Source organism: Podarcis tiliguerta, assembly GCF_965153285.1.
Source record: "Podarcis tiliguerta genome assembly, chromosome: 12".
Taxonomy (NCBI): Eukaryota; Metazoa; Chordata; class Lepidosauria; order Squamata; family Lacertidae; genus Podarcis; species Podarcis tiliguerta.
The window spans coordinates 31,235,914-31,263,835 of NC_139545.1; the positions used below are offsets into that span (position 1 = coordinate 31,235,914).

At 40.2% G+C, this 27,922-nt stretch overlaps 1 protein-coding gene and 1 long non-coding RNA gene across 4 annotated transcripts in view; one reads left to right on the top strand and one right to left on the bottom strand.

The window, feature by feature from the left end:
- Positions 1-9,616: 9,616 nt before the first annotated feature.
- Positions 9,617-27,922, bottom strand: part of GLCCI1 (glucocorticoid induced 1) — a 42,114-nt gene continuing 23,808 nt past the window's right edge. For 2 of the 3 annotated variants that reach the window (XM_083405409.1, XM_083405410.1), the window contains 5 exons: positions 26,850-26,963; positions 24,932-25,084; positions 21,021-21,231; positions 13,165-13,285; positions 9,617-12,120 (listed from right to left, as the gene is read on the bottom strand). In XM_083405409.1, the coding sequence (XP_083261535.1) occupies positions 11,769-12,120; positions 13,165-13,285; positions 21,021-21,231; positions 24,932-25,084; positions 26,850-26,963 (951 nt within the window). In that variant the 3' untranslated portion in view covers positions 9,617-11,768. The remainder of the gene's footprint in view (positions 12,121-13,164; positions 13,286-21,020; positions 21,232-24,931; positions 25,085-26,849; positions 26,964-27,922) is intronic. The other variant, XM_083405411.1, reaches the window with a different exon arrangement.
- LOC310660660 lies at positions 19,775-27,642 on the top strand. Its single transcript, XR_014503586.1, has 2 exons — positions 19,775-25,175; positions 25,548-27,642. It is a non-coding gene; the product is annotated as an uncharacterized lncRNA (long non-coding RNA).

Here is a 27,922-nt window from a genome sequence, read left to right on the forward strand (position 1 = left end):
GTGTAGCTGAACCTTTGTCCTGGGAAATGGGAGCAATTCAATGGATGCAATCATGATTTAATAATAAATTATTGTTGTTGTTATTGTTATTTATTTAATTTATATTCTACCCATCTGACTGGGTTGCCCCAGCCATTCTGGGTGATTCCCCGCAAAAGAATAAAACCACAATAAAACCTCAGATGTTAAAACCTTACCGGTATAGGGCTGCCTTCAGATGTCTTCTAAAAAGTCACATAGTTGCTTGTTTGAAATCCGATGAGAGGGCCTTCCACAGGGCAGGTGTGACTACTGAAAAGGCTCTCTGCCTGGTTCCCTGTAACTTCTTACAGTGTGGGAACTGCCAGAAGGCCCTTGGAGCTGGACCTCAGTGTCTGGGCTGATCAGAAGATATCATTCACTGCCTTTAAAAAATAAAGTCAGGTGATAATTCTGAGGTCATAGAGCAGACCAACAGATCACACATGGGAATAACCTTTTTGAAGGCTCCCCTGCTTTAAAAAAAAAATCCTGTTGTTCTCCCAACTTTTCTATATCAACTATTTTAGTTTCCGTCCAGTTAGTTTTCATATATGGAAGCCTCAGAAACATGATTACTTGCTGAAATGTTACAGTCCGTTCTGCCACTTCTCCTTCCACCTCATTCTGCTTCATGTGCAGATCCAGTCTACTTAAGAAAAGCACATTTATTTTGCCAGCCAGACATTTACTTTGACACTGTTTTCATGCAAGCTTAAATTCATGATGCAGGATTTCTGAATTTGAAACTGATGGAAACCTTCCTTCAGGTACCTGGATATTCAGAGTGCCCTAAAACAGCATAAAAGGCTTACTGAGAAGAACACACACCCACACCCCTGGCTTATGATAGGCTTTCCTGGATTAAGCTAATGCAACAAAGGTAGAAGTTCTGCACATACCTGTGAAGTTTTGAACCTTGGCCTCCTGAAGTAGATCACATGTTCGAGGCTCATAGGAACACACATTCTTTTGGGTGTACTTGTTTAAAGTGTAATTTGTGGAATGGTCCTTTGTCATCGTCACTTTAACTAAATCTGATGTCTAAAGTGCTTCTGACAATCGCCTCTTAATACTCTTCATGTTGTTTGTCCTTATTGGGATGGAGGAGGGGGAAAGAAAAATCCCCCTAGTACACACTAGCATCTCACATCGCTTGAATTTATATTTCATATTGTTGAACCCCCATAAGACGGTGACTCAGAGTCTCTCATAATTATATGTTTAAAGGCAAAGCTAAATTTTGCTGGAGGCAGCTGGTGGTCTTATCAACAATGGATTGTGCATTCCAAAATATATTGAGGATTCTTCTGCATTTCCATGTACTGTTTACAGTGCACTAAAAACCTCTGGAGCTGTTATTTTGGTCCCAATCTATGTTAGATCTACAGCCAGACAAAAGAACTGAAGCTGTAACTTTGCCAGCTTATAGAGGTAGAATGTTTTTTTTGGGGGGGGGAGGTGCTAATAATGTGAATAGATTGCAGTGGCTTTCAAGCAAGCTAATACGCTACTGTGTCAGACTTAATTAGAGCTGTTTTTAGGTCACAGATCATAGACATCTGAGCTGCAAATGGCTCCCACTCAATCAGGGTATTGTGCAGAGAGTACTGCACAAGTGTAACAAAGGTCTGCATTGCCACCAATTCACATCACACTTCAGATACAATAGCTGAACTGACACATGATTTGAGACAGAAAAGCCGGAACTATATTTGCAGCAGTTCAACTTCCCTTCAGATATATGTGTTGTATTTCATATTGTTGAAGCCCCCTGTGTTGTTTAATGCAAAGAGTGCATTGTCCTTTAGTGTTGCATAATGAGCAATGTATGTATTTTTGAATTTTGCTTTAAACAATGGAAGTTATAGTAATGAGAGTCTAGAAAAGGAACTTGGCAACCAGACTCCTATCTTTGAGTTCCCAGACACATATAATTCATAGTATCTTGTAATTAAAAAACTATATATTACATGGAACAAAAAGTCATGGTATGTAGAATACTTCTATAAAATTTTGCTTTGCTGGCCATACGCACTGTCTCCATTATATAACAGAGCAAAGCTGTTAATCATTCTGTTAACAATTAGAAGTCCGTTATCGGACCAGCTTAAGGATTCCTTTTGATTTGCAGATACTGAGATACTGCCCCATAGTTGCATATTTTGTTATTTTAAGTAGCATATTTTTAAATGCTGCAGAAAGTTTATGATGGGGTGGGAGGTGAAGCAGCGATGATGGATTTGCTGTCCTCGGAACGTTTATTTTTTAAAAAACCCTAATGATTTCAGCTAGCATGAATTTCTGCTAAGTTAAGAGAGGCTGCCTTTGGGGACCTCAGATGGAGTCGTTGAGAGAACAGATTGAGTCATTTTTATGGACTCTTATCTAAATCTGCCTAAATAACCCTTTAAGCATAACAGGAGCAGAAACATTATGGGCCAGTCAGTGGCTTTCCAAAGAGTGTGTAAAGCAAGTAAGAAGTGACATGACAGAATTTTTAAAGAAATTATGCATGGCATGAAGTGGAAAAGTTTATGTTGGAAGTTTCAGGGCAGATAAAAGAAAGTTCTGCTTCTTGCAGTGCATAGTTTAACTATGGAACTCAGTCCCAAAGGAGGCAGTGATGGCCACCAATTTAGATGGCTTTAAAAGAGGATTGGACAAATTCATGGAGGAGAAGGCTATCTGTCAATGGTTACTAGCCATCATAGTTATGCTCTGTCTCCACAGTCCAAGGCAATATGCTTCTGAATATCAGTTGCTGGAAACCCCAGACGAGGAGAGTGCTGTTGTGCCCGAGTCCTGCTTGTGAGTTTCCCACAAGTATCTGGGTGGCTGAATTAGATGGGCAGGAGACTTCTTATGCTTTTATGTTAAAACGTAAGGGCAGGCCCCAACGTAAGCTCCTAACAAGATTTATTCTACCTTGCTTTTCAACTTCGAGCCAGTTTCAGCCCCACTCAGCATCTCCAGTTAAAATGACTCAGGTAACAGGTATGGGGGAATGTCTCTTCCTGAGACCCTAGAAAGTGCTTGCCCATCAGTCTTGGAATAGAAAAGACCAAGTGTCTGAAGTGAAGAAATGTTGTTCAGTTCCAAATGCAGCTTACAACGAAGCAGTAAAATAATAAACTAACAAACTGATTTTTAAAATGCAGTCAAACATCAATAGCAGCAAATGGGTTTTACTAAAATTCTGGCAAGCATTTGTGTGTGTCGGCAAGTATCTCTCTTTGCAGGGAGAAAAAGGGCTGGGGATTTGTGTGTTGCTGCAGGTCTTAATATGATAGACTTCCAGTTGATCTTGGGAAATACATGTATGAACCAACCCTCAGAGAGGTTCAGTCTTTTGTTTGCATACAGCACAATAGCTTGTACATGCACACGTACGTACATCCTGGAAGTCTACACCGGCATAAATCCTCTTCTGTCAGAAATTGTGTGCTTGCCATAGAGTGAACTCACAGCCAATGTGAATTTTTCACTAAGGGCTCCCTGGCTCCCAGTTTATTTTCTTCACCACTAAGCTCTTTTGCAGCTGCCACTGTTTTGGAAATGGCTGTAGGCAGCGTGTAACCCATTTCACACAGACGCAATTCTATACGCAAGGGGGCTCGTGTGTTCCTGCTTTTAAAAGGGGACTAGTCTGAAAGCCAACTTGAGAGCAAAAAAATATTATGCTTAAGTATGCAGGAATTGATGAGGCAGGTGGGACTGGAACTAGCAGTCCTGCCGTAGGCTCTTAATGACACATCATGGAAGCAAAGATGTTTTGAGGACAGTGCAACATTATCATTATCAAAACGATATTTTATTCTCCGCAGTGGAATCAGGTTGGCAAGAATGTGTTTTAAGTCCTGGCCAACCTGGGAGCCTGTGCATTGATTAAGGTGGTTTCAGCTTCTACAGTGCCACAAAGAAATCTGGTATTCCACCAGTGTCAGGTGCCCTGCCTCAACAGCTGTTCTTCACAGTTCAAGATTTCTCCTGTTTCTTGATGTATGCTTGTAAAGATACATTGCTCCAGCAAAATAAAGCACATTGGAGCTGTTTTGGTGCCCAACTGGCAGCTTTGTTCTCTAAGCAGCTGATACCCATGTACACTTACAATTGTTAAGTAGGTGGTTTGGATGATGTTAGCCAGTGCCCGCATCTCCATCCCTTCTTGTGATGAAGACTGGGACCAGAGAAGCTCACTCCAGCCAATACCGCCATTTTGGTAGGCACCAGTTCATCACTGCCCGAGTTGTCTGGTGACACAAAAGAGCCAACGTTCCTGGTTCCCAATCTCCATCTAGAAAGGGAGTATATCAGCCTTTGAAAAAGTCTTATCTGAAACCTTGACCAATTCACTATTCCCAGATGAAACAAGCATGTCTAACAATAGATCAAGAACTGCAAGGCTTTTTAGAGTCTCTTATTTGGGGATAATCCCCTTCCCTTTTGCAGACAAGAATATCCTGAACTAAGCAGCATCTAACTCAATTCTGAGCATGGGAACTGAGCTGAAAATAGGGAGCAATTTGCCATATTTGTTATGGAACCATGTCTTGAGACCAATCAGTGCTGTCTGAATATTCTGCACTCCCTGTTCCACAGAGCATTAGCGAGTCAAGACGTCATCTAGGTAATGCTACAGAAACATTCATTGCAACCTCGCAAGTACCACCATGGTTACTAAACCTTAGTGTACACCCTAGTCCTGATGCAAGTTCTATCAAGAACACTCCGTATTAATGATTACGAGAGCTGTACCTACATCTCAAGTCAACTGGGCAAATGGAGATACTTTCTGCACAGAAAGTTGGATGCCAGGAAACCCTGCAGAGAGCCAGTCTCCTGGCCTGCACAGGAAGGTTAATGTGAAGAATTGAGAATGGCCTCTGAAGGATAACAGGCTATATATAATTACTCTGCAAAATAAAATTCTGGAGGAGAGCTTAGGCCGTTGCTTTCTGCTGTTTGCAGTCTCTTCTGGAGGTGTAAACACACAGCCAAGGAAAATGCAACTCAGAAGCATAATTGGAGTTTAATGTAGGTGGGGTGAGTATTCCTCCCCTTTCTCTTCAAACAAAAGAATTTCCTCTGGCATGAAAATATATTTCCTGAATTACTTTTTCTATTGATATTCTTCCTTCATGAATTGTTGATGCTTAAAAAAATAATAATCAAATTTAGAATTCCAGTATTATGTTGGCCACCGGAAATGTGTTCAAAAGCATTATTATAGAGGGATGGAGTCATGTTTCCTCCTGTATACTAGAATTCAGAGTCATTTAGTGAAGCTGAATGTTGGAAGATTCAGGAAAGACAAGAGAACATACTTCTTCACAAAGGACCTAGTTAACTGGTTTGCTCCCACACGATGTGGTGATGACCACCAAATTGAATGGCTTTTTTAAAAAAAGGATTAGACTCATTCATGGCAGCTAAGGCTAAGTTGTAATTCCACTGTGAGTCAATTTCTGGGAATTACAGGTGAGGAGAGGGCACTTGCACTCAGGCTGGTTGGCACCATGAGAACAAGATGGGTGATACCCAACTAAGACATTCTCTAAATCAGATACATGGAATCCATGTATACATTTAAGATAATGGGACTGATCAGAGTATGACTTAGGTCACATCCACACCATTTAAAGCACCATTATACCACTTTAAACAGTCATAACTTTCTCCCAGAGAATAATGGGAACTGAAGGGTGTCAATTGGCTGGAGCTGATGGACACAGCTGGTTTACACAAAAAGAGATTGTAGCTTACATAGTCTGAGGTTTGCTTGGCTCCATCCCTTGCCATCTTCTGTGGTTTGGTGAAGACTGTTTCTGGTGCCTTGTAGGCAGATGTTTTCTGTGATAAAACTTTTATCGCAGCTCATTTCTTTGACACTGTGACAAAGTCCATTCTTTACTTAGAGAGTTACTTTAACTGCTGTAAGCTGCCATGAGATATGCAAAAGTGTTAAATTCTCAAATAAAGAGATTGCCCTCTTGGATGAGCCAAACTTAACTGCTTAACTGAGTTGCTCAGTTTCCAGGCCATTTTTTTTTTTGGGGGGGGGGGATTTTGATGGGACACTGGGACAGATGATGGGAGTGGCCTTAGTGTGCTGCAAGCTTTTCGTTCTGTCCTCTCACCATTGTCTCCCTGCAACGATTTCCCCTCTTCTATCACTTTCAAAAGCCAGTTCAGGGTGAAGTTTCAAATCACTCAATTTATTATTTATGCTCTGTTCAGAGCAGCTCAACATGGGCATACACTAAACAAAGGGGTATATTTTTTTAAAAGCACACAGGTTAAAACCATTTAAAAAATGAGAGCAGTCACCCAAAAGGCAATGAAAGGCAACACTAAAAATGAGGGGTTTTTGTTTTTTTTAAAAAAATAAATTATGGTGAAAGGAGTTCTAACGGCAAGGCTGACAGGGTGTTTCTTCCAGTACAGTATTCCAAAGGCATAAGACCACCACTAAGAAACCTTATGCTCTTACGATCACTATTTAACGGGTGAAGAGGATGGTAGAGAGCATCTCCAAAGTTGATCTTAAAACTTGGACTGGCCAATATGGAACAATTCTTAATGATGTCAGATGCCAGTGCTTCATAACCCTTTTTCTCTATGGACCACTTGAAAATTGCCAAGAGTCTTGCCAAAACACCAAATTGTTTTTTCTGTTGGTTGTGCTAGATGCTGTATGATTTTATTTTTACAAACACAGCACAGGCCACCTGAATAAAACTTTGGAAACACCATCCTAGACTATTTAAAGCAGGGAAGGGGGAAACCTCAGGCCTGGGGTTAAATGTGGGCCCCCAGCAGCCCCGTTTATCTGGCCCTCTAGACTCTCCCCAAGTCAAACCCCTCAGTAGCCCTGCTCCACACCTGAAACATTTCTTCCTGGATGGAATGTGTTCTTGAACTCCGATAATGCCTTTTGCTTGTCTGGATGGGGAACACAGAGAAGGGAGGGTGTGTGTACACACACACACACACACACACACACACACACACACAGTAGCCTAATGCACAGAGTTAAAATTTCATAGAACCATAGTTGGAAGGGATCAGAGGGTCAACTAATCCAACCCCCTGCAATGCAGGAATCTCAACTAGACCAACACATGACAGATGGCCACCCAATCTGCTTAGAAACCTCCAATGAAGGAGTCCACCACCTTCCAAGGGAGCCCGTTCCACTGGCAAACAGCTCTTACCATCAGGGAACATGGGTTGCTCCACCCACTTTTGCCACTGGCTCCACCCACCACTGGCATGCAGTCCCCATGGGTTCATGTGACTCATGGGCCGAAAAAAGTTCCCCATGCCCAATTTAGTTTCAAAAGACGAAACCAGCACCTTAAACTATATAGAGACAGGCAGCCAACTAAGTTCAGAAAGACAGATGATACATGCTGATCAGAGCACACAAGTCAAGCCTGGCTGCTGTAATTTGGATTCCTTAGGAAGGAATTCTCTCCTATGGGTGCACCGAGTGCTCTTGGGCTGCCTACCGCAAAGGAGGTCTCACATTGAAACCTCACAACTGTCCTTTCCTGCCTTCTGTTCCTCCATGTTCAGTCCTACCCTATCTTAAGGCCCCCTTTGGGGAAGGGATAGTAGGTTTCCGCCCTCTTCACTTTCCAGATGTGAAGGCGATGGTCCTTCCCTAATAATTTATTTTTTTCTCAGCTTCTCTAGGATTCTGAAGTTGGGGTGGGGAAATTGTTTGTGGCCAGCCTTCTGTCAAACCAAAGCCCTGCCTGGCTAGGCAAGTCCTACTCTGCTCCCAGAAGAGGACCTTTCCTATTAAAACAAGCCTGAAAGCTGAGAAGATTGGCTACATCTATAGCTTGAGAGAATGCAAACTTCACCTGCCTTATTTGGTACTGTTCCTCTGACATCATTGCTCTCAGGTGCATGCAGGGAAGATGGGAGGTCACACCCCATTGTGTTAACTAGGTTGCAGGTCTTTCCCCACCCCTTCTTATTTATTGCAGTCGCATTCACAAGTTCAACCCCACAGCTGTTGAGATGGAACAGGTAATGCAAAGCAAGCAAACTATAATGAGATACAAGTTGCACCCAGAATTGCACCAAAGAGCAAAATACAATGCAGACACAGCCATGGATTAATTGAAATGATTATACTGCCATTGAAGCATGATACTGGAATATTTATATATATAGTAGGCAAGAACTATCCACTTCAAACGCAAACTAAAATGCACTCATAGTAGGAACACAAGTACAAGAAAATGTTACTGATTTGTTTTCTCAAATTTATGGTGTTTGGGTCACTAAGTGAAGTGTTGTGTTCAAATGAGCCAATGCTAAAAGCTTACTGGAAAACATGTCACAATGTTAAGCAGAGTTTTAAAGGGTGCTGAAGCGCATGATGACACTTTCCCACGTATATAAAAGCTGTTGCACTGGGGAAAATGTGCTTTGCTGAAAAATGATAACCAAACTAGGTTATGTTCTGTAGCTTCTCCTAAACAGTAGAGGTTCTTGGAATCTTTAATATGTTAGAATACATTTGGAATAGTCCATTTTGATATGCTATTCCAGTCCTAAGACTGAAGAGAACAAGTTGCGGAAAAAGTGAGCCAGTTCCGTGCTATTTGTTAAAATCATGAGAAATGAAATCTACATCATCGTAACATGATGAATGGCCTATGAAGAAGGGAATGTTTTCTAAATTATTTAGTCAGGTTGGCACTAACCTTATTCCACTATGTACAGTGGAATGCGGTTTTTGCACCATGTTACAGTGGAAATAAATGATTAAGCGTGCAGCATAGTAATAGTTCAGCTACAGAAAGCTACCATTTCGATTCAATGATTGATTAATATTGGACTTTACAACCACATTTTCTGCAGATATATCCAAGCAGAGAATCCCCCCTCTCAACTAGTTTCTCCTCTTCCTGCTGCAGTTTCCTTATAGAAAGGGGAGTTTTAACACAGGGCAGCACTTTTTGTGATTCCCTCAATCCCTCGGTTCTGGAAAAGTTCAAGACTACAGCTGATGCTTTTTCTGAATGTTCAGCTTCTAGACAGCTTTCAAAAGACAGACAACACACTACATTTTACAGGTTGTAGGGTGTTTTTTCTAATAATTTTATTTAAATAAGACACAGGGACGTCTATACTGAAAAAATACAAAACAAAAGCCACACATTTCCTTGTGTAAAGCAATATTGTGTGGTAATTCAAATACTGTTCAGCACAGTGGCTAGAAATAACAGTACAACTATGTACAAAACTCTTGAAACAATATTTGACAAATTTCTACAGCTGAATGTAGGATATATTGGAGATCAACAACTGCTGGGAAATTTACATAGCAAAGCATTAGGTTTTAAACACATTTGATTCAGAGCCTTCCAATATGCCAAGGGCAAATGTGTGTGACAATTAATATTTAGTTTCTCGTGAGAAAACAGAACAAGTAATATCACTGTAAATATTGTTCACCAGAGTTCACTCTTGATCTAAAAAGTCACCTGATAGTTTCTCATAAAACCCTATAACATCAAGAACCGTGACAATGCATTTATATTTGGAAAAAAGAGAGAGGGTGAGAAGGTAGATGTACTGTCATATTCAACTTTAATGTAAAACTTCAAAGAACACACATTTAGGTCACAAGAAACTGGATGCTTTTTCCCTTACCCTTTATTAACATACAAAATAGTGCTTCCACCAAGGCCTGAGATTAGCAAGATTAAAGATGCCTGTTGCTGTATTAAAAAAAAATACTGTGAAAACAAAAGACAAAACAGATCTTTTAAGCTTTCCGCTCTCCGCCTGCTCCTACAGTCACACAGCGACTGAAAAAGAGGCTGTCGGTCTAACTTCCTAACAGGTTATTACCAAACTCTTTGGTGATGATAGGAAGGAAACTGGGCTTCATCTTGCAACAACATACATGTGCTGTATATTTCATTGCTTTTCTTAGGTACTTTTCACTGAGGCCTTTTTTATTATTTCCCAAATTTCTTCCACAAAAGAAGTAGCGGAGAGAGTATAAATTGCTGCTGCAGCAGCAGCTGCAGTCTTAATCTTTTCAGTTCCTGAAGAGGGGCAAGTAGGCTTTCTTAGGAACAGGCTTGCATAAAGGTACTTCCACTGAACTGAAAGCACAGAGCTAAGAATATTGAGTGGGTCTCTTGCCTTTGGGGTCCCTCTTTGTATTGCAGGTTCATTCTCTCTGAAAGCAGCACTCGCACAGTTCCAGGGCTACTGTAATGTAACACTACTGGAGGCTTCTAAGCTATGCAGCATCTGGAAAGACAAGTGAATGCACTGCCCGCCCACCTTCAAACTGCAATAAATTTACCTGCCAATGGGCCTAAACCAGAGGGTACTAAGAAAGGCTTCGATTAGATACATGACTTAAAAACTATTGCTTCTTTCTTTCTTTTTCTTTCTTTCTCTTTTTTTCTTTTTGTTTTTTTCTACAAAACCTCATAGCCGCTTTAAGAGATTTTTTAAAGTTCAGATGCAAAATACCCACTGTACAAATAAAACAAAGTTCACCTATCATTGCTTGTCAAAAACCCGAGATAATTTTTTTTTTTTTTTTTTTTGCAACCAGCATGTGAATGGAACATTTCCTCCAAAAGAGAAACTAAACATTAATTAAGACTCCTAAAATGGTAACAGTAGCATTTCACGTCCTTATAACTTGCCAATGCAAACGCGTGAGGAAATTCCCACACACACCCTCTGAAACCTGGGGGGAGGGGGGGAATGAATTTGCTGAAATTAAACGAAAACATTCTTGCCTTAGAGCCTCTCTCACACACACGTCATGGAATGTTTCTTATGTGCAGCCTAAAACTGAACACTTTATTCACAACAGCTTAACAGTCATTAACTGTGCAAACACCTGAAACTTTAAAATGCCACAATTTACACGCTGAAACGATGGCAAATGCAACAGTTTAGTTTTTTGTTTTACTTGTAACCACATGACAATGTGATGCAGCACACCACAGATTTGCTGGTTCTCCTCATGTTCACCCATGTCCAGGGTCCGTATCCCCCTAGATCTGAATGCACTTTTTCCAAGAAAGTGGAATGTAATGAGGAAATATTAATGCATAAAATAAGGAAAGGCAGAAGAGTGATGATCCCTCTTTAGCTTTTTAGCTGTAAAATATTTTATATCCCAATATGATATACATTCCAAGTTACCTGAGTTTAGACTTCGAGAGAAGTACCTGAAGCTAGGCCATATAGGGTGGGGACACTGTGCAACTGTTGTGGCCATATTTTTTTTTTTTTTTTTTTTTGCATTGTATGTATTACAGAAGTTCAAAACATAAATACCTGGATAAATTGTAAACATAATCCTGAAGTACAGTATTTTCCATAGAATACAACACAGCAAGACATTTTCTATTTAGACAGGCAACCTTTGTTTGATATAGAGCTTATTTATACTGTAGAATTTGAAACAGAACACAGGACAAAGTACTAATCTGGTCAAACATTCTATGAAATGCATAGTCTCCACTTAAAATGCTTAATGATACACAGATTCTGCAAGCATTCTGCTCCCCCCCCCCCGCAAACTCACACACAAACACAAAAATGCTGAATGCATTTTTGTCCCTGCCAAGAACAGTGCTGAAATGCAGAAAGATGCTGATAAGTAGCTTTGTTTTGTTCCAGAAAAGTGCCACTCATGCAGTTGAGTTTTAGACCGTCCCTCTGCCTTTGCTCATCTAGATTATCATCTAGATTATCACGTAATTTTGAGGAGAGGAGTGTTCTTCGGACTGCAGTTCTTGCAAAAGCTGTGGTGGCTGCTGCTGGGATGGCTGTTGTACTAAAACCTCTGTAGGGTCCATTGTGCTGGTGTCGTCTGACAGAGAGGAGAAAGAGACCCGAGATGAAAGCTGCTCAACAGTCAGAGTACTCAAAGCTGTGCTTTGACCAGAGTTTGGAGAGCTTTTGAGCATCAGGTCAGAAGCAGGTAGTAAAGGGCCCAGAAGTTTTACAGGACAGAAAGCTGATCCGGTTGGGATGAAATTAACCTTGTTTTTGTCAGGACATGAAAAGAGAGGGGCTGAGACAGGCTGACGAGTCCTAAAACAAAGGGGTTGAAAAAGAAATTAAAGTTACATACTTGAACATTTGCAGATAACTTAGCATGGGTTGGCAGTTTTGTATGTTGCTAGAATGTGAGTGACAAGAAATGGGATTATTTGACAAATGGGCAAACATCTTCCATATTGGTAGTCAGCTGACTGATCCACAGCAATACACAATATACATGCAAAAAGCAACCAGAGAGGTAAGACTTTTCCACAATTCCCTTCCCTAAAGGATTCAGATGCACAAACCGTATCAGAAATCCATCAATGTGCCGTTTATCAATAGAAAACTCACTGTAGCAAACACACATGAAATGATAGCACAATGTCCCCTTTTCTTTATCTCTATTTTGTCCAGCAAAGAGTCTACATTCACTTTAGAATCCTCTATTAATGATCCGGAAGCATTTTTTTACCAGCATCTGGCTTCAGCTATTTTCCCAAGCAATATGTCTATGCCGTCCTAGTCTATATTAGTCCCATGCTATTTCCTTGTACAGCAAAACAGGAGGAAAAACTGGCCAAACTTTAAGATATTCCTGCATGTATGTACTTACATACTGTGTTCTCTCCCCCTCTCCCCAAAACACATAGCTCAATTAAAAAAAACCAAAACTCAAATGCTACCAAAATAAGTCTGGTCACGGCTGTTATTCACAGCTTCAAAGGCTAAAAAAATAAAGCTGAACTGGTATCATTATAAAGACAGCTTTACTCATGCTGGAAAATACTTTTTAGAACACTGACGAAACCATAGCTCTGCTTGCATTTCCTCCTTGGTTGTGCTTTTATACATCTGGGTCATGTGGTCAAGAACAAATAGGTTGCATTCCCGCCCCCGCCCCCCACAAGCTGACAGGGACACTTCAACTTCTTGCCTGTGCAAAATTGGCAAGAGTGGTTTGCTCCTGAAAGAAGAAGAAGAAGGGGGGGAACCCTCATCAGCTGGAGTAGTTTATTCATCTGCAGTTGAAAAGGTCCAGTAAAAAGGTTTCCTGCATTTGCAGATCCAGCTGATATAAAAGGCATTACTTACGACATTTCCTCAAAGACCTTCACTCGCTCACATCCCTCTGGGGGCTCTCGTTTGAACATGTAGCTGTTGTTGGGTTTAGGAGAGGAGGCATACTTGGGCAACGGTGAGCTACTCCCACTGTCTGAAAATTTAAAGCAGTTGTATTACTAGGGATTGAGAGTGCTTTTTAATTAAATTTGATTTCCAAACACGATGGCTTTTGCACAACTTCACTGCTAATGCCAGTTTGTTTCAAGTCACAAAGCTTCTTTTATTGCAGGCTATATCCAACACTCTGGTAGAGCACATTTCTCCTGAATAAAAGCTTTAGAGGAGCAGTAATCTACCATACAGCAGCACATAATGGGAGGATATTTTTATCCAGAATGTTACAGACTGAATAAAGCAGAGCTGTAATCCTGGAAACAAATAAGTTCTTTATTATGCATTTCAAAAATGTAAATGATCAGGGCAACATGTACAGCATATGCAAAGAAGGGCAAGTGGTTAATGATAATGTAAAGTTCCGTTGTGTCTTGTCAAAGCATAAACACAATAATTGGAAAGTGCTCGTAAGCAGCTTTTGAAATATGAAGCCATTAGAAATATTGTCCACAGTAATGTCACCCACAGAAAAGACCAAAAAGGAAACAAAACCAAGGGCATATATAATGCAGATGCTGATCTTCAATCTGCTGTGTATGTGAGCTTTGGAACACAGGAAAGGGCTATTCATTCTCTGCATCCCTGCTTTTCATGGCTGACACATTGGTACAGCTGTTCCTGGTAACCCTTCTTTCACCTTGGAATACCATTTATCACAACAGCAGAAACCTACAAAGAGCTCGGGCGCCATTCTACCTCCTAAAATTCACCACTGGACTTACATGAGACAAGCTGGACAGCACCCCTACATTCCTAGCTGTCCTGCACATGTTTCTTCTTCAGACAATGGCCTAAAACATTTACACTTTTTAAGATCAAAAGGCTGAAACAGGCACCTCTTAGAGCCTTTTCACTTTTTTCTGTATCTTGTGGTTGTAAGCCCTGAACTCACCAAAAGCTCAAATTTGTTCATACACTGTAGTAATGGAACAGGGCTTTTTTTTATTTAAAAAAAGGAGTTGCGAAGGAGTAGGCAACACTTAGCCTACTATAATATATAAAATCATTATAAAGCTGAGGACTCATGATTTATTATTTAAAACACATTGTCATCCCCTCTTTAAGCCAACAAAGCTCTCAGAGAGGCTTGCAACAACCCACAGTTAAGACAGTCCCTGCCCTAAGGCTTACAATCTAAAGAGACACACAAGACAAGAGGGAGAGGGGTACAGTTCTTATGACTAGTTGTAATCCACTTTGAGAGAGTTTCTTTTTTCCTACAGATAAGCGGTATATAAAATTTCTTCAATAAATAATAGTTGGGATGGGGACTTTCCAGGTATCCTGATGGAATGGCGGCTGCTCGGTGAGAAAGGGCCGTAGAGATTGATCTCTTTCTCCTCCTAGGATACATGGCCACGTAAACAACATAAACACTATCTAGGGGAATACAGTACTGCATTCCCTCTATGGAACTATGAGTAAGTATTCCAAAACAAGTAGGAGTATGAGGAACTGCCAACAACAACTTTCTAAAGTTCTCTGAAAGCTAGTAGTAAAAGCCATAAAAGGATAACTACAAGTTCTAACTGTTGTTGTTGCTTTTTGAAAAGCTGAGTGTCATTTCTCTTGCTGTTTTCCTTTTCTCCCCTTAAATGTCTTCCTCTGTGGTTTCGAAATCAAAGTTTGCTCTGAGTAGACCCACAAAAATATCAGAACTGGATGGTTCACTGGAATTTGCTGGTAATAACTTTTTACCTATACAGCTCAATTAAATCATTCTAACATAATCCAGTGACCAATTACACTGGGTAAAGACTATGAAATGTCTACAGGCTCATTTCTATATCCTTCAGTTCCCTAACCATGTATAGCACACAAACTTCCCTCCTTTCTTCCCTGTGTGTATTCAACCCTGTATGTTCCCTGAGCCCCCCTTCAAGTATTCAAAATTTAATTTTTCACATAAAGCTAGTCCTAAAAAAACTAACCCTGGAGGAACCACAGAGTAGTGAGCAAAGTCTTCAGTAACTTGAGAGGCGCTGTGTTCAACAGATGGCTAACAAACAGTGTGTCAAAGGCTGGTTGTTTTATTAATTTTTACTTATCAGAAGTGAAATTTAATTTAAAAATTCAGAAAGTAAAGGCTGAAAACCAGTATCTTTCTTTGTGGAGCAAGGTCTCAAAACTGAACCCTCCAGCTGTAAATAGCACATGGGGTCACCAAACTGAATTCTAATCACTGGCACCCTGTGGAGCTGGCACTTCTAATGCAATAAAACTGCTTCTAATCACACGGCGGGCCGGGCCCTTCCTCACCTCCCCTTCTCCACACACACAACAGGTGCCATTAACATTTTCTCCACCCCCTGCTGTGCAAGATCACTCTCCCATCCCAAAGCAGACCATGGGTTCCCTTTGCAGACTTTATGTTCATTTTCTTTTGAAAATTTCAACCTATTTAAGCAGCTCTTTATAGAAATGTAAAGTAAACAGCTGATCTGATCCAAAGAGCGGCAGTGGAGCCTGTGGTCAAAGCGCAGACTTAGACAGAAAAGAAAAGATGCTTTAGAAATGTAAAGCAGGTCTGTGTCTGGCCAGCAGGTTAGCTCTCCCCATGCTTGATCAATTATTAACTTCCATTTTTTATTCAGAAACACAGTCAGGTCCAGCTTAAAGCTGATTTACGACTGAAAAGTATAATGGAAATTTAGCTGGAGAAGAAAACAAGCCCTACGACAGGGAACAACAGAGCACGGAACCTTTGGGCATTATTTTAAATGCCTTTTTAGCATAAGACATTCAAACTTGAAATGGTCTCCTTCCAAAACACTGATACAGTACATTAATCAACTGCTTAGGTTGAACCATCACAGAAGAGCCCTAAAATAAGAGGTGGCAGATGGCTTGAACAGAGATTAAACCGCCAAAGGTGGGATTCACATCAGAAGTTTGGGAACTTCAACTCTAGAACGCGAAGTGGGGGAAATATTCAACAATAAAAGGAATTGCCAGCTCTGTTATGCAAGCAAGTTGTGAACTACCACTAAATGTGGTACCAAAGATGCTTTTCCAGTACAGGATCAAATTATAATCACTAACAATGATTAGTCTGGCTTTCTTCCTAATAAAAAAGAATTTTAAAACATGCATTTCTGATAATCAATATTATAATGTGATTGTGTACTCCAATACACATTTCTGCAGCTTCCTAACAGACAGTACAATGCCAACCTACATCAATCTACTTTAGTAATTTCCCCATGTTTCTATAAAGTTGCTAATTCTGCATATGTGGTACAAATACCTATGACTGAATAAACAAGCTTGGCAACTGTTTTCCACAACTGAAAGATTGCCAGTGTTGGTGGCCTGATAGAAGGAAAGGTGTAACAATTGACATCCTCCCACCACCTTAATTAAAACCAAGCCAGTGATTTTCAACAGTTAAAACAAAGCAGAAAGTACAGTTGGCCATACTTCTTTAACTATTGTTCAGAGATTTAAGAACACTTCATCCAGAAATCTTCCTGGAGCTAGCGCATACTATCTGGGTTGATATCAACAAACTTTTTTTCTGAAAAAATAGATTATCTGTTTAAGTTAACTGGAAAATGTAGTGTTCTGCAGTACCTTGTCTACATTTAGCAATATCACAATGCATTGGGGGGAAATCACACATGGTCTAGCATACAAACCAAAGTGATTCTTTTATTCAATGCTCCATTATTTTTCTGTACTTAATTAAGCACACAACACAGTTGATGGGGCAAATGTACTTTTTAAGGGACCACTGAACTAGTGAGCAATCTGCACAGCCTTTTATCAAACTGTGCCTTGTTCCAGAGGTGCCTGCCAACAGGTATCTGTGAAAATAAGTATCAGATTCATCCTAAGGTAGCATGCACAGCAATTAAAGTTGTAACCACATCAGAGACTGGCTAACCCAAAAATACAGATCCCCAGGGATCTAAACTGGGAGCAGTGCAAATCTGGAATGAGAGGTGAGGAAGTAGGTAGCTCAGTCAGTGGGCAATAACCAATTATTCAAGGTGGGGGGAACAAAAGAGGGGTGCCGAAAGCTCAAAAATGAACTCTGGCTAACTGGGCATAAAAATGGTGAATGGAATTGAATGTTAGTGTAAAATGAAGCACATCTGGACAAAACATCCTAATTTCACATACATCCTGATGCAGTTTGAGCTGGTGGTGACTGGCCAGGAAAAGGATCTTGAGCTCATGGTGTATTTATTATTATTACTACTACTACTACTACTACTACTACAACAACAACAACTACACAATTCTGGTCGCCACACTTCAGAAAAGATATTGGAGAGAAAGGGAAAGGGTAACTAAAATTGTCAAGAGTCAGTTCTACACGAGGAAATGTTACAGCTTTTCCGTTGTCAGGACAAAGACAAGTACTTTTTCACATAACACAGCTGAACCATGGAATTTGCTACTGTGGAGATAGCCACCAACGCACAGCTTTAAAAGGAGATAAGACAAATGCATGAAGGGTAAGGTGATGACCACTAGTTATGATGACTATATGCTACCTCCAAGAACAGAAACATCTTGCCTCTGAATACCAGTTGCTACGGAACAAACAGGAGTGTGCTATTGTGTTAATGTGGTGTTTGTGGGCTACCCATAGGTATCTGGTAGGCTGCTGTGAGAAACAGCAGACTGGACTAGACAGGCTTCTGTTCTGATCCAACACTGCTCTTCATATGTTCTTAAAACTGTTGACGCAATCAGCCATTATCAGATAACCCAAGATAATGATAATTGTGGCAGCTCTGCCTACTGAAAAGAGAGTTTTGTGAATCCTTCAAGACCTCTCTCTCTCTTTTAGGAAGTGTAGACATGAATGCTCATTTTCAGGCATTCTGCTCTAGAGCATTCCCAAAGCAGGTGTAGATACCACAAAGAACCGTGAACTTCAATCAAATGCACTTATCACATCAACTCCAAAAGAACTCTTATCTGTGTTCACCATTTCAGACGTCATTAAGTAAGAGAAGCCCTCTCTGTAAAACCAAATGCTGACATTGCTGAAACATATCTTAATGGCTACAGGCAAAATGCACAGACAAGGACTTAAAGTTCTGCAGAATATTATCCCCCCCCCCCCCAACTAACAAATGTTAATCATTCAACAAGCATTTGAATGAGGTCTGTGAGCATGAAACTAAGGAAACCTAGCAGAATTTTCTAGAGGTGATTTAGCCTAGTACCTCTGGGTTTGGTGGGCTGAATACTTCAGTTTTAGCTATACATTGAATTTGGAAAAAGGGCTGGGGTATGTAAGATCTGTGGTGGCAAAGAGCTAATATAGTGGTAAACAGCACGGTGCCCTCCACATTTCTTTTTATTACAATTGCCATCATCCCTGATCACTGGCCATGCTGGCTGAGGCTGATGGGAGCTATAGTCCAAAACGTAGAGAGGATACCTCGTTGGCTAACCCAATTTCTAGTATGTGAAAGTGACAATAATGGACTTTACTTTTTGCTGCTAAGTATTAGCACTGCTGTACCTTTCTTCTTCATTAATTATAATGTATTGTGAACTGCAGAATCATATAATTACATTTATTTTATTATCATAATTAGAATGCTTTCCCTTCTAAGGTTTGTTTGTTTGCTTGTTTCCTTTGAATACCAGTTGAAAGGATGGTTGACCATCCAAAAATTTACTGGTTGTTAGTGTCTAGACTGGGTGCTTAAATGTAGATAGCTATATATTGTAGGCTGTTTATCTATTGATTTGTTTTTTATCTGTTCTTGTTTTATTGTATGAGTATTTGTGAATGTCTGGTAGTTTTACATTATTTTATTGCACCTAGCATTGGTTGCTCATGATGAAGGGTGGGATAGGATATTTTTATTTTATTTTAATTAAAATTCAAAGTGAGATCATGATCTTTACTTAGTTTACCATGAAGCATATATCCAAAAGGCAGGCCAGGCTATAAATCTCTCCTCCAGATATTTTTGGACTTCAATTTCCATCAGCTCCAACTAAAAGTCAATGGTCATGGATAATGGGAACTGTAGTTCCAACATCTCGATGACACCTTGTGTAAGTCACAATTCCTAGGCTTTTTTCTTTTTTTCTTTCTTTTTTTGCATTTCAAGAATGTCTTGCCTCTTCATGGAAAAATATTGTGTCTGGCTCCAACTGAGTAAAGAAACTAGAGCCAAGACAGCAAAATCACATGTGGGGGTTGAGGAAGTGTCCATGCATTGTAATCCTCACGAAAGAGAGAGAATGGATGGGGAGATTATCAGGCAGGGCTACAGATGGGAAAGAAAGTTAAAGAAAGAAAAACACGAGGCATGTGAGGAAATGCTTTAATTGTAAATGATGTGCACGAATATGAAAAAAATAAAGGTAGGATGTGGCCACTAACAATAAGAAAACAGAAACAGAAATTAGCATGGAAGATGGAAAAGAAAAGAGGAAAGAGCTGGAGCACTCTAAAAATAATTGGGAAAAGGATAGAAGATACAAGGCATTTTTTTGTTTGTTTGTTTTGTTTTACAATACTTAAATGGAGAACTCCCCTTCTGCTCTTTTAAAAATTTGTATACCAAGAGACTTCATTATTTTATTCTTAATTTAAAACAGCTCACATTGACCAGGAGGCCTACAACTAGTGTTAAAAACACATGCACGTATTTAATCCTACAACCTACATTCATTCCACAAACCAAGCAAAATAATGATCCCAAGGCATGGTCTGAAAGCACATGGTACATCAACTTTGCTGAGACTAAGCAGCCAGGAGCCTGGTCAGTGTGCAGATGGAAAACCAGCTGGAAATGTCCCACATGTCCTTCAGCTCCATTGAGGAAAAGGGGTATATAAGATAAACAGACACATGTATTTGCAAATTGTGCATATCTGTTCTACTCCTGATAGTTATAAAGCGAACCAAGCAGCTTTGCAGAAAACTGAAACCACTCCCCACTCCTTGTGGTTTCTGCACTGTCACCAAGCATTGGCCATACACTTCTAAGCTGTTTGCAGCCATTAAGGGCTAAAACTGTAGATCTAAAAAAAAGGAGACCGAAAACCAAGAATCTAATCATGCTGAATTCTGGGTTCACCACCAACCCTTATGCTTGAGTAGAATTGCAAAATTCAAAAAACCATTGACTTTGCCAAAAACTGAAAACACTGCCAGACTTTTAAGGCTGCAAAATCCTATATTCACTTTTCTAGGAATCAATTCCTATTGGACTCAGTGGGGCTTACTTTGAGTAGACATGTATAGGATTACTTTGTTAAATACATACAGTGAAACATGACCAGCATTGATTTCATTCCGACAAGTCATTCTGTTGCCATAGTATTTTGTACACTAGACTCAAATAATATTATTGTCTTCCTAACTTACCCTTTAAATGACCAATAAAAGTGATAACGCAACCACAAACTCTGGATTCACTTATTTCACCAATAATTCACACACTATTTTGTAAATTATTCACTTCATGCTTTTCCTTAACTTTTCATACTATAGCTTTCATAAAGAGTTAAGCTCATTTGCTGTGTCCTTCTGACATTTATGGAAGATGTTTGTGAAACTGCACAAACAAAAGGGAAAACAAATGTAAACAAGCAAAAACAATTATGAGCAGTCTTCAGTTCACACCAACAGGACAAAATAAAATGAAATCAAAAATCTGATTTAAGCACAATGACTGTACAGCAGAACAAAAGCAAGCCATGAACCAATTATTCAAATAGACTCTCACCTTTGTCACGGTCATACAGCATGTCTTCTGTGGAGCAAGGACTCCCATCCTGAGACTCAGGAGGACAAAAAGGAGAAATGCATGGGGAATGGCTGCTGCAGCTGCTGCTGCGCTCTTGCACAGAAGGTGTTTGTGTATCGATGCTACGCGTGCTGCTGCTACGATAGTGAGCAGGTAAGGGAGCTCGTCGGCCATCAGGAATATCCAAGGGCTGCAGCGAAAACAACATTCTTAAAAGGCACAGTGAAAACTCCTGCCCCAGAGTGAAGTCTGGGACCTGGAGGGCACTTTGACCTGTGCTAATTTCTTTCAAGCCAGAAATGACCTTGGGAGAGGGAGGGAAGTCAGCTTCTTACAAAAGGAGGCAAGTGACACAATGGCATGCTGTTCATCAACTCATTTAGTGCAAGAGACGGCATGAAAATTCTAGTCACTTGAACGTGCAGCTATATCCTTAAGTAAACACCAAGGCTAGATACACTTCAGCCATTAGGCCACATGCTGATATTTATGCTTACTAAACAAATAGTTTGGCATTATTTAATAGTAACTATATTAAAGGGACATGGGTGGCGCTGTGGTCTAAACCACAGAGCCTAGGGCTTGCCAATCAGAAAGTCAGCGGTTCGAATCCCCATGATGGGGTGAGCTCCAGTTGCTTGGTCCCTGCTCCTGCCAACCTAGCAGTTCGAAAGCACGTCAAAGTGCAAGTAGATAAATAGGAACGTGACTGGACCTAATGGCCAGGGGTCCCTTTACCTTTTTATATTAACGGAAACAAGAACAAGACATTTTGCAATTACAAAAGAGACAGGAAATGTCACACAGCTTAGGACTATCCCTATTACAATTAAAGACAATTAAAATCCCCCCCCCCAACAACATCAAGAGAGGAAAAAACCCCACAAACACTAATTTTAAAGCACAGTCCCCTGGGATCTTGTCATAAAGGGCAGGCAACAGTAATTTAAGGGGTCAACTCAGACTTCATTTTTTCCATGAACTAGTTTCTCTTTTCTTAAGGAGAGTTTATTATTGCTTTCAGGGTAGAAAGTCTTGAAAGAAAGCAGTGAAGCTCTTCCATGTTTTATACAAAACAGATATGCGGTCTTTTTTCCCTTATAACTTACATTTTCACTGGGAATCTTTCTAAAAAGAAATATCAAACTTTATGATGGTCTCACCATAGACATGTCATTCATTAGAAGTGAATTACTGACAGCCTATTCATACCACTGTTCAGCTACCATCTCATCAGCCTTGATTAACATAGCAAGTAATTCTTTCAAACACAGTAAATAAGTTGTTAAAAAAGAAGTACACAGATTAAATTGTGATTTGCAAAGTTAGAGGCATCACACTTCAAAGAAAATACTGACAAAAGAGAAGAGTGATGCAAAAATACTGACTCTGCCTTAAGATCACAACAATTTTTGCTTTCCTGGAAAGCTGTAATGAAGAAAATTCTAATATACTGATGTGTATATGTGAGAGAAACACAAAAGTCTTAAGTTCCAGAAAGTAAGACTTAGCTTAGGTAATGCCTTCTTGTTCAACATCCTGTAACTGTTTGAGAAATTACTCTAGCGTTACAGAACACTATTTTCACTTCATTTTTTATCTGGGCTTTCCAATTCTTCAAGGCATTTCATTTTCGGCTGATTTAGAAACAAAGACTGAAGTTTTTCCACTAAGTACTTTTCCCTCAAAAGCTTTTAAATGGCATCAACAAATGTATAAAAATAGCTTTGTCTTGCTGTCAAATAAGCAATGTTTCAAGAAGGCTTTCCATTTGTAACACTTAAAGCCTGATCCTCTGAGCGCACATGAACTGCAGCAGCAGACATGCCAGAAGGGGGTCTGCAGGGTGGTAGCAACATGCCACCCCAAACCATTTGCTTCAGGGGTCTTTCCGATCTAATGGTTCTAAAAGGTGCTATTAGAACCATGCGCCTACTCTATGAGAGGTTTGGAGGGTAGCAACACAAGAACGGCCCTGTGGCTCCCTGCTTATGGAATGCTCGCCCCAGGGAGGTTTGCCTGGCGCCTTCATTATACACCTGCAGGTGCCAGATGAAAAAGTTCCTCTTCAACGAGGCCTTTGGCTTATTAACAGTCTATGTCCTTTTAAATGTGTTTGGGGGGGAGGTCAATGGTTTGGTTTGTTGTTTTTATTACGTATTTTGTATCTTATCTTACATTTTTATGCTGTGAACCACCCTGCGATCTACTGGTGAAGGGCGGTGTACAAATTTAATAAATAATTATTTTTTAAAAAAAATATATTTAAAAACTCAAACATAAAGGAGCTGCAGCAGCTCTCTCATTTTCATTTCCTCCAGCAGCACCAGCTGGCACCAGTGTGCTGTACCAGGGAAAGTTTCATACATCCCAGAGGTGGTGTTGATGTCTTCTGCCAAGCAGGCAAACTGACACAAAGCCAAGCCACCCATGAGGGCATGCTAGAAGAAAAGCTCTGAGTTAACTAATGTTATGGTTTGCTGTGTTTGTGTCTCCATCAGACATTTATATATTTGTACATATATGCCTATCTTTATCTCAATCACAATGCGTAACAAAAGCAACAGAACCAAAATTTAAAAAATCGTACACCTATGAAACTAACTGCTTTGCAGTTCTGTGGCTTGCTGTCCTACTTAAAATATAAGTTACTTCATAACCTCCTTTCAATTTAGGGTAACAAAATCCCAGAAACTTATATAAAAGCACCTGTGCCGTTCAGCATTTTCTGCAAGACTTTTCTGCATTCTGCTGGATGCTTACTAATGGAATAACAATTATGCCTGTGAAGAGAGCATACTGTGATGTCAGCAATAGCTAATGATCTCTCAGTAACTCTCATGAGAGCATGGGACACGAAGCTTTGAGATTATTAAAGCCTATGACCTAAAATGAGGCATGAATTGCTGTTATTGGGCAGATCAAATTATACTAAGTGCCAATTATTCAGCAGGCATATTTTCAAGCGTCTAAAAAGCACATTATGCAATGTAGTAGTTGATGAAGGAATATAAGGCAATATGGTACATGTAAGTACTGTCTTGGCAGTAGCCTTCATCCAACACAGAAATTATTTGCATATATGGAGTACTGAATATATTGACGTATGAACTCTCGCCTACACACACCCCCCACCTGTAAATGTGCACTTTTCTAAAATTTAGTTTCTTCAGTTGTGACTTCTCTGTTTTAATTCTGGAGATAACAAGAGAAATACTGGATCTAGTTGTAACTTTGGAAAGGGGATTCTTTTCAGCTCAGTATTACCTCTCATCAGAAGCCCTGACAAAAATCCAGCAAATCACTTAAAACTTTGAGGAGTCCTAATGGAATCAACATAGTTCCTCTTCATTGTACTGCGCATTAGGGCTCAGGAGCTCAGAGACCTAAACCTTGAACAGCCAGCAATAAATTGTTAAGAGGACAAGTATGCCCATTTTATTGTTCACTTTAATTTTGGAAGGTATTATTGCCACAGTGACAATGACACTGTAATATAAATTGTGGGGAAATGGTGTAAAAAAGCAGTATTTAGGAGATTTCAGCCTAGTTAAAATTGTAACCACTCTGAGTGTTTTAAGATCAGTTCTTGCACTGTTTTATTCGAATTACTAACCTCTAAAATACTGATCACACAAGATGCATGGATTACTTTGCCACCACCATCATGGTAGTTAAATGCAGTAGTATATATTTAGGGGTTTTTTGCCACCTTACACTACCAGGTTCTTTGTAAAACTGAAACTAACTATATTAGTTGCTTATATGAATACATGCAGAGTATTTATGCTCTCAGAGATTAGTTCAGTCATTTTGCACAGATTCACACATTTCTACATTCAATTTCTATATTATGCAGCTTAAAGTAACCATGCTTAGCATCAGCTTACCTTGGACATTTCTTCCTTTCCACTGTTCTCTTTTATGAACACCTTTTCTAGTTCTGGACTTATTCCTTCTACATTGCACGGCACACGCGAAACAGCTGATTTTGGCACTGAAATGTTTGAGAGCGGCATAGGGACTGATCTCGATATAGAAGCCTTTAAAGACAAAAGATATGTCTAATTTAACTTTAAACTTATGGCAGGAGAATTTATGATGTGAAAGTTTGAGCTGTGCACTCATCTGAAGGTAAAAGGTAAAGGTACCCCTGCCCGTACGGGCCAGTCTTGACAGACTCTAGGGTTGTGCGCCCATCTCACTCAAGAGGCTGGGGGCCAGCGCTGTCCGGAGACACTTCCGGGTCACGTGGCCAGCGTGACATCGCTGCTCTGGCGAGCCAGAGCCGCACACGGAAAACGCCATTTACCTTCCTGCTAGTAAGCGGTCCCTATTTATCTACTTGCACCCGAGAGTGCTTTCGAACTGCTAGGTTGGCAGGCGCTGGGACCGAACAACGGGAGCGCACCCCGCCGCGGGGATTCGAACTGCCGACCTTTCGATCGGCAAGCCCTAGGCGCTGAGGCTTTTACCCACAGCGCCACCCGCGTCCCCAATCTGAAGGTAGAGAAATATTAAACCGAAGAGCTATGCATCATGGATTTCTGATGAAAAGGAAGAAAAGATTACGTCCCTACTCTTATAGAGCTCTACATGCTCAGTACTAGGCTTATCAAAGTGATCAGTGTACTGGATCAAGAAAAAGGACATAATACTTGCAAGGAACACTGTGACATCCATGACATTAGAAAACCAAACACATTAAACAAATCCAGCGGTATATGCTAACAGCCAAATGTGCAGCCACCGCACCAAAGGTATGGGAGTGTATGGTAGTAATGGGTATTCCCCCCCCACACACACATCCGAAAGGGCTGAATAAACACAGACCTCTAATGAGTTACATGGTATTTATCAGGAGTCTTCGTTGGTCTGTGAGCTCCATTCAGGTGGTCTGCAGAATGGTTGTGCACCAGTCAAGACTATCTGTACTGGACCCTGCAGTTAATTACTACCCCCCACCCCCAGACAATGGAAAATAAGGGCATTTTGACCAGCACCAGATTACTGAACTGGTTAACAAGGCCCTAGGGCCTGTGCTGAAGAGAAATACTGAAGTGGACTGCTGAGGACACACCCCCCCCCAGCAATTTTCAAGTGATCCATGGGGGAGGGGGATGTTTGGGCACCACTGCACAGGAGGTTTTATATCCTGTTCTAAAAATGATTGCAGATAAATGTGAATAATGAGTACTGAAAAAGGGTACAACTGGTTAAAAATATTGCTGAATCTTTCTTAATGCTGTATATAGTCATTTGGTGCGCAAACACTTTTTAAATCCTTAAAACAAGGGTTTCTAGCAAGGTGGCTGTGACTAATAAGATGGTTCAAGTATCCTGCTTCAGTGGGAGTAAAATGACAAAGATAAACAGGACCTCCTTGGCCAGTGGGACTGAATAACCAGGTGGTGATATATTAGCATTTTTAAAACATCACAAGTCCACAGGAGGACAGCAAGGTCAAATAACTGTGACTATAAATAATATAAATGGTTGTTGCTGCTGAGAAAATGGCACTCCTTGACTGCCTTTAGTGAGTAATTTGGATGTCAGGATTCAAACCTAACCCTTGTTTCTGGTCAACTCAATGCTGCAAATTTATTATTTTTAAACAGGAGATTTCTCCCCAACTTTTCCAGGCTTGTTAAACAACCTGTCACTAATTTTTCCTGCATGAATTAAAATCGTCCTTCTAATTCATAACTATGGAATCCATTTTAAACTGTAGACAGAAATTCAAAAGTGGGAAAGGATGATCACTTTTAATTCTGAAGGCTGCCTGAACAAGCTCAGTTGTCTGCTTACCTGAGTCTGATTGATTGCTATATGGTTGCCATGGAGAGGCGACTGACGTTCTTTTTCTTTATTGTGACGACTACTCTGTTTACTGCGCTGGAGCTGCTGTCTCAATTTGGCAATCTAGCAGGAAGAGGAGACAAAATCAAATAAAAGAAGGCGTGTAACTGACAATGTGCACATCTTGAGTCTAGCTGAAAGGGGGAGGAAAGGCACCTGCCACACAAATAAGACTAACTACAAAACTACAATATCACACTTCAGAGATAAACATGGGTTATGATTACTGCTTCTTGCATAGAATTTAGTTGTCCTGATATGAATGCTCTCTTCCAAATACTAACCATTAGCTTAACATGAAGAGTTGCTTTCTATGACTGTTCTGAGAAGATAAAGAGGTATATTTGAGAATCACAACCATATCTAAATGTTCATAAAAAACATAATGTTGTAATTCACACATCTGCCTTGGAAAGAAGATACACTAATTCTGACCTGTTTACAGAGCTCTGAACATGCCTTCTAAGACAGAATGGTGTACTGTACTTACAATAGTGGGTTTTAATAGTCTGTGATGAACTCCCAAATACAACTGAGGGCTGTCCTCCAACGCAAAAGCCTAATAATGATGGGATTGATTAGAATGCAACCTTTCTCAGAAAAAAAACTGCTGGCTGCTGCTCTTTTGCATATGTAAATTAAAATAGCTTTCTAAAGTTACTCTTAAAACAAACAGCCAGGTGGCAATGTTAGCTAACCAGAAAAAATCAGCTAGGCTTTGATGCCACAAAAAGGCATCGTATATTTTTTTAAAAAAAACCTGCACATTTTATTTCGCCATGTAAAGAATGTGTGATATTATATTTAGGAAGATCTTGTTCCTATAAGCAATAATCACACTTTTAGCATCTTTTGAATATATTTTCAGTTTGAACCTTAAACCCATCAAGAATGTTAGCATTGTTCCCAGTGCATAGGTGTTTAACACCGCCCTATTCTTGCTCTTCACTGTGTTGATTTTGTTCGTTTTACTCCTGTTAACATATTTCAGCAGAGACCTGCGGGGTAGGGGGGTCCAACTG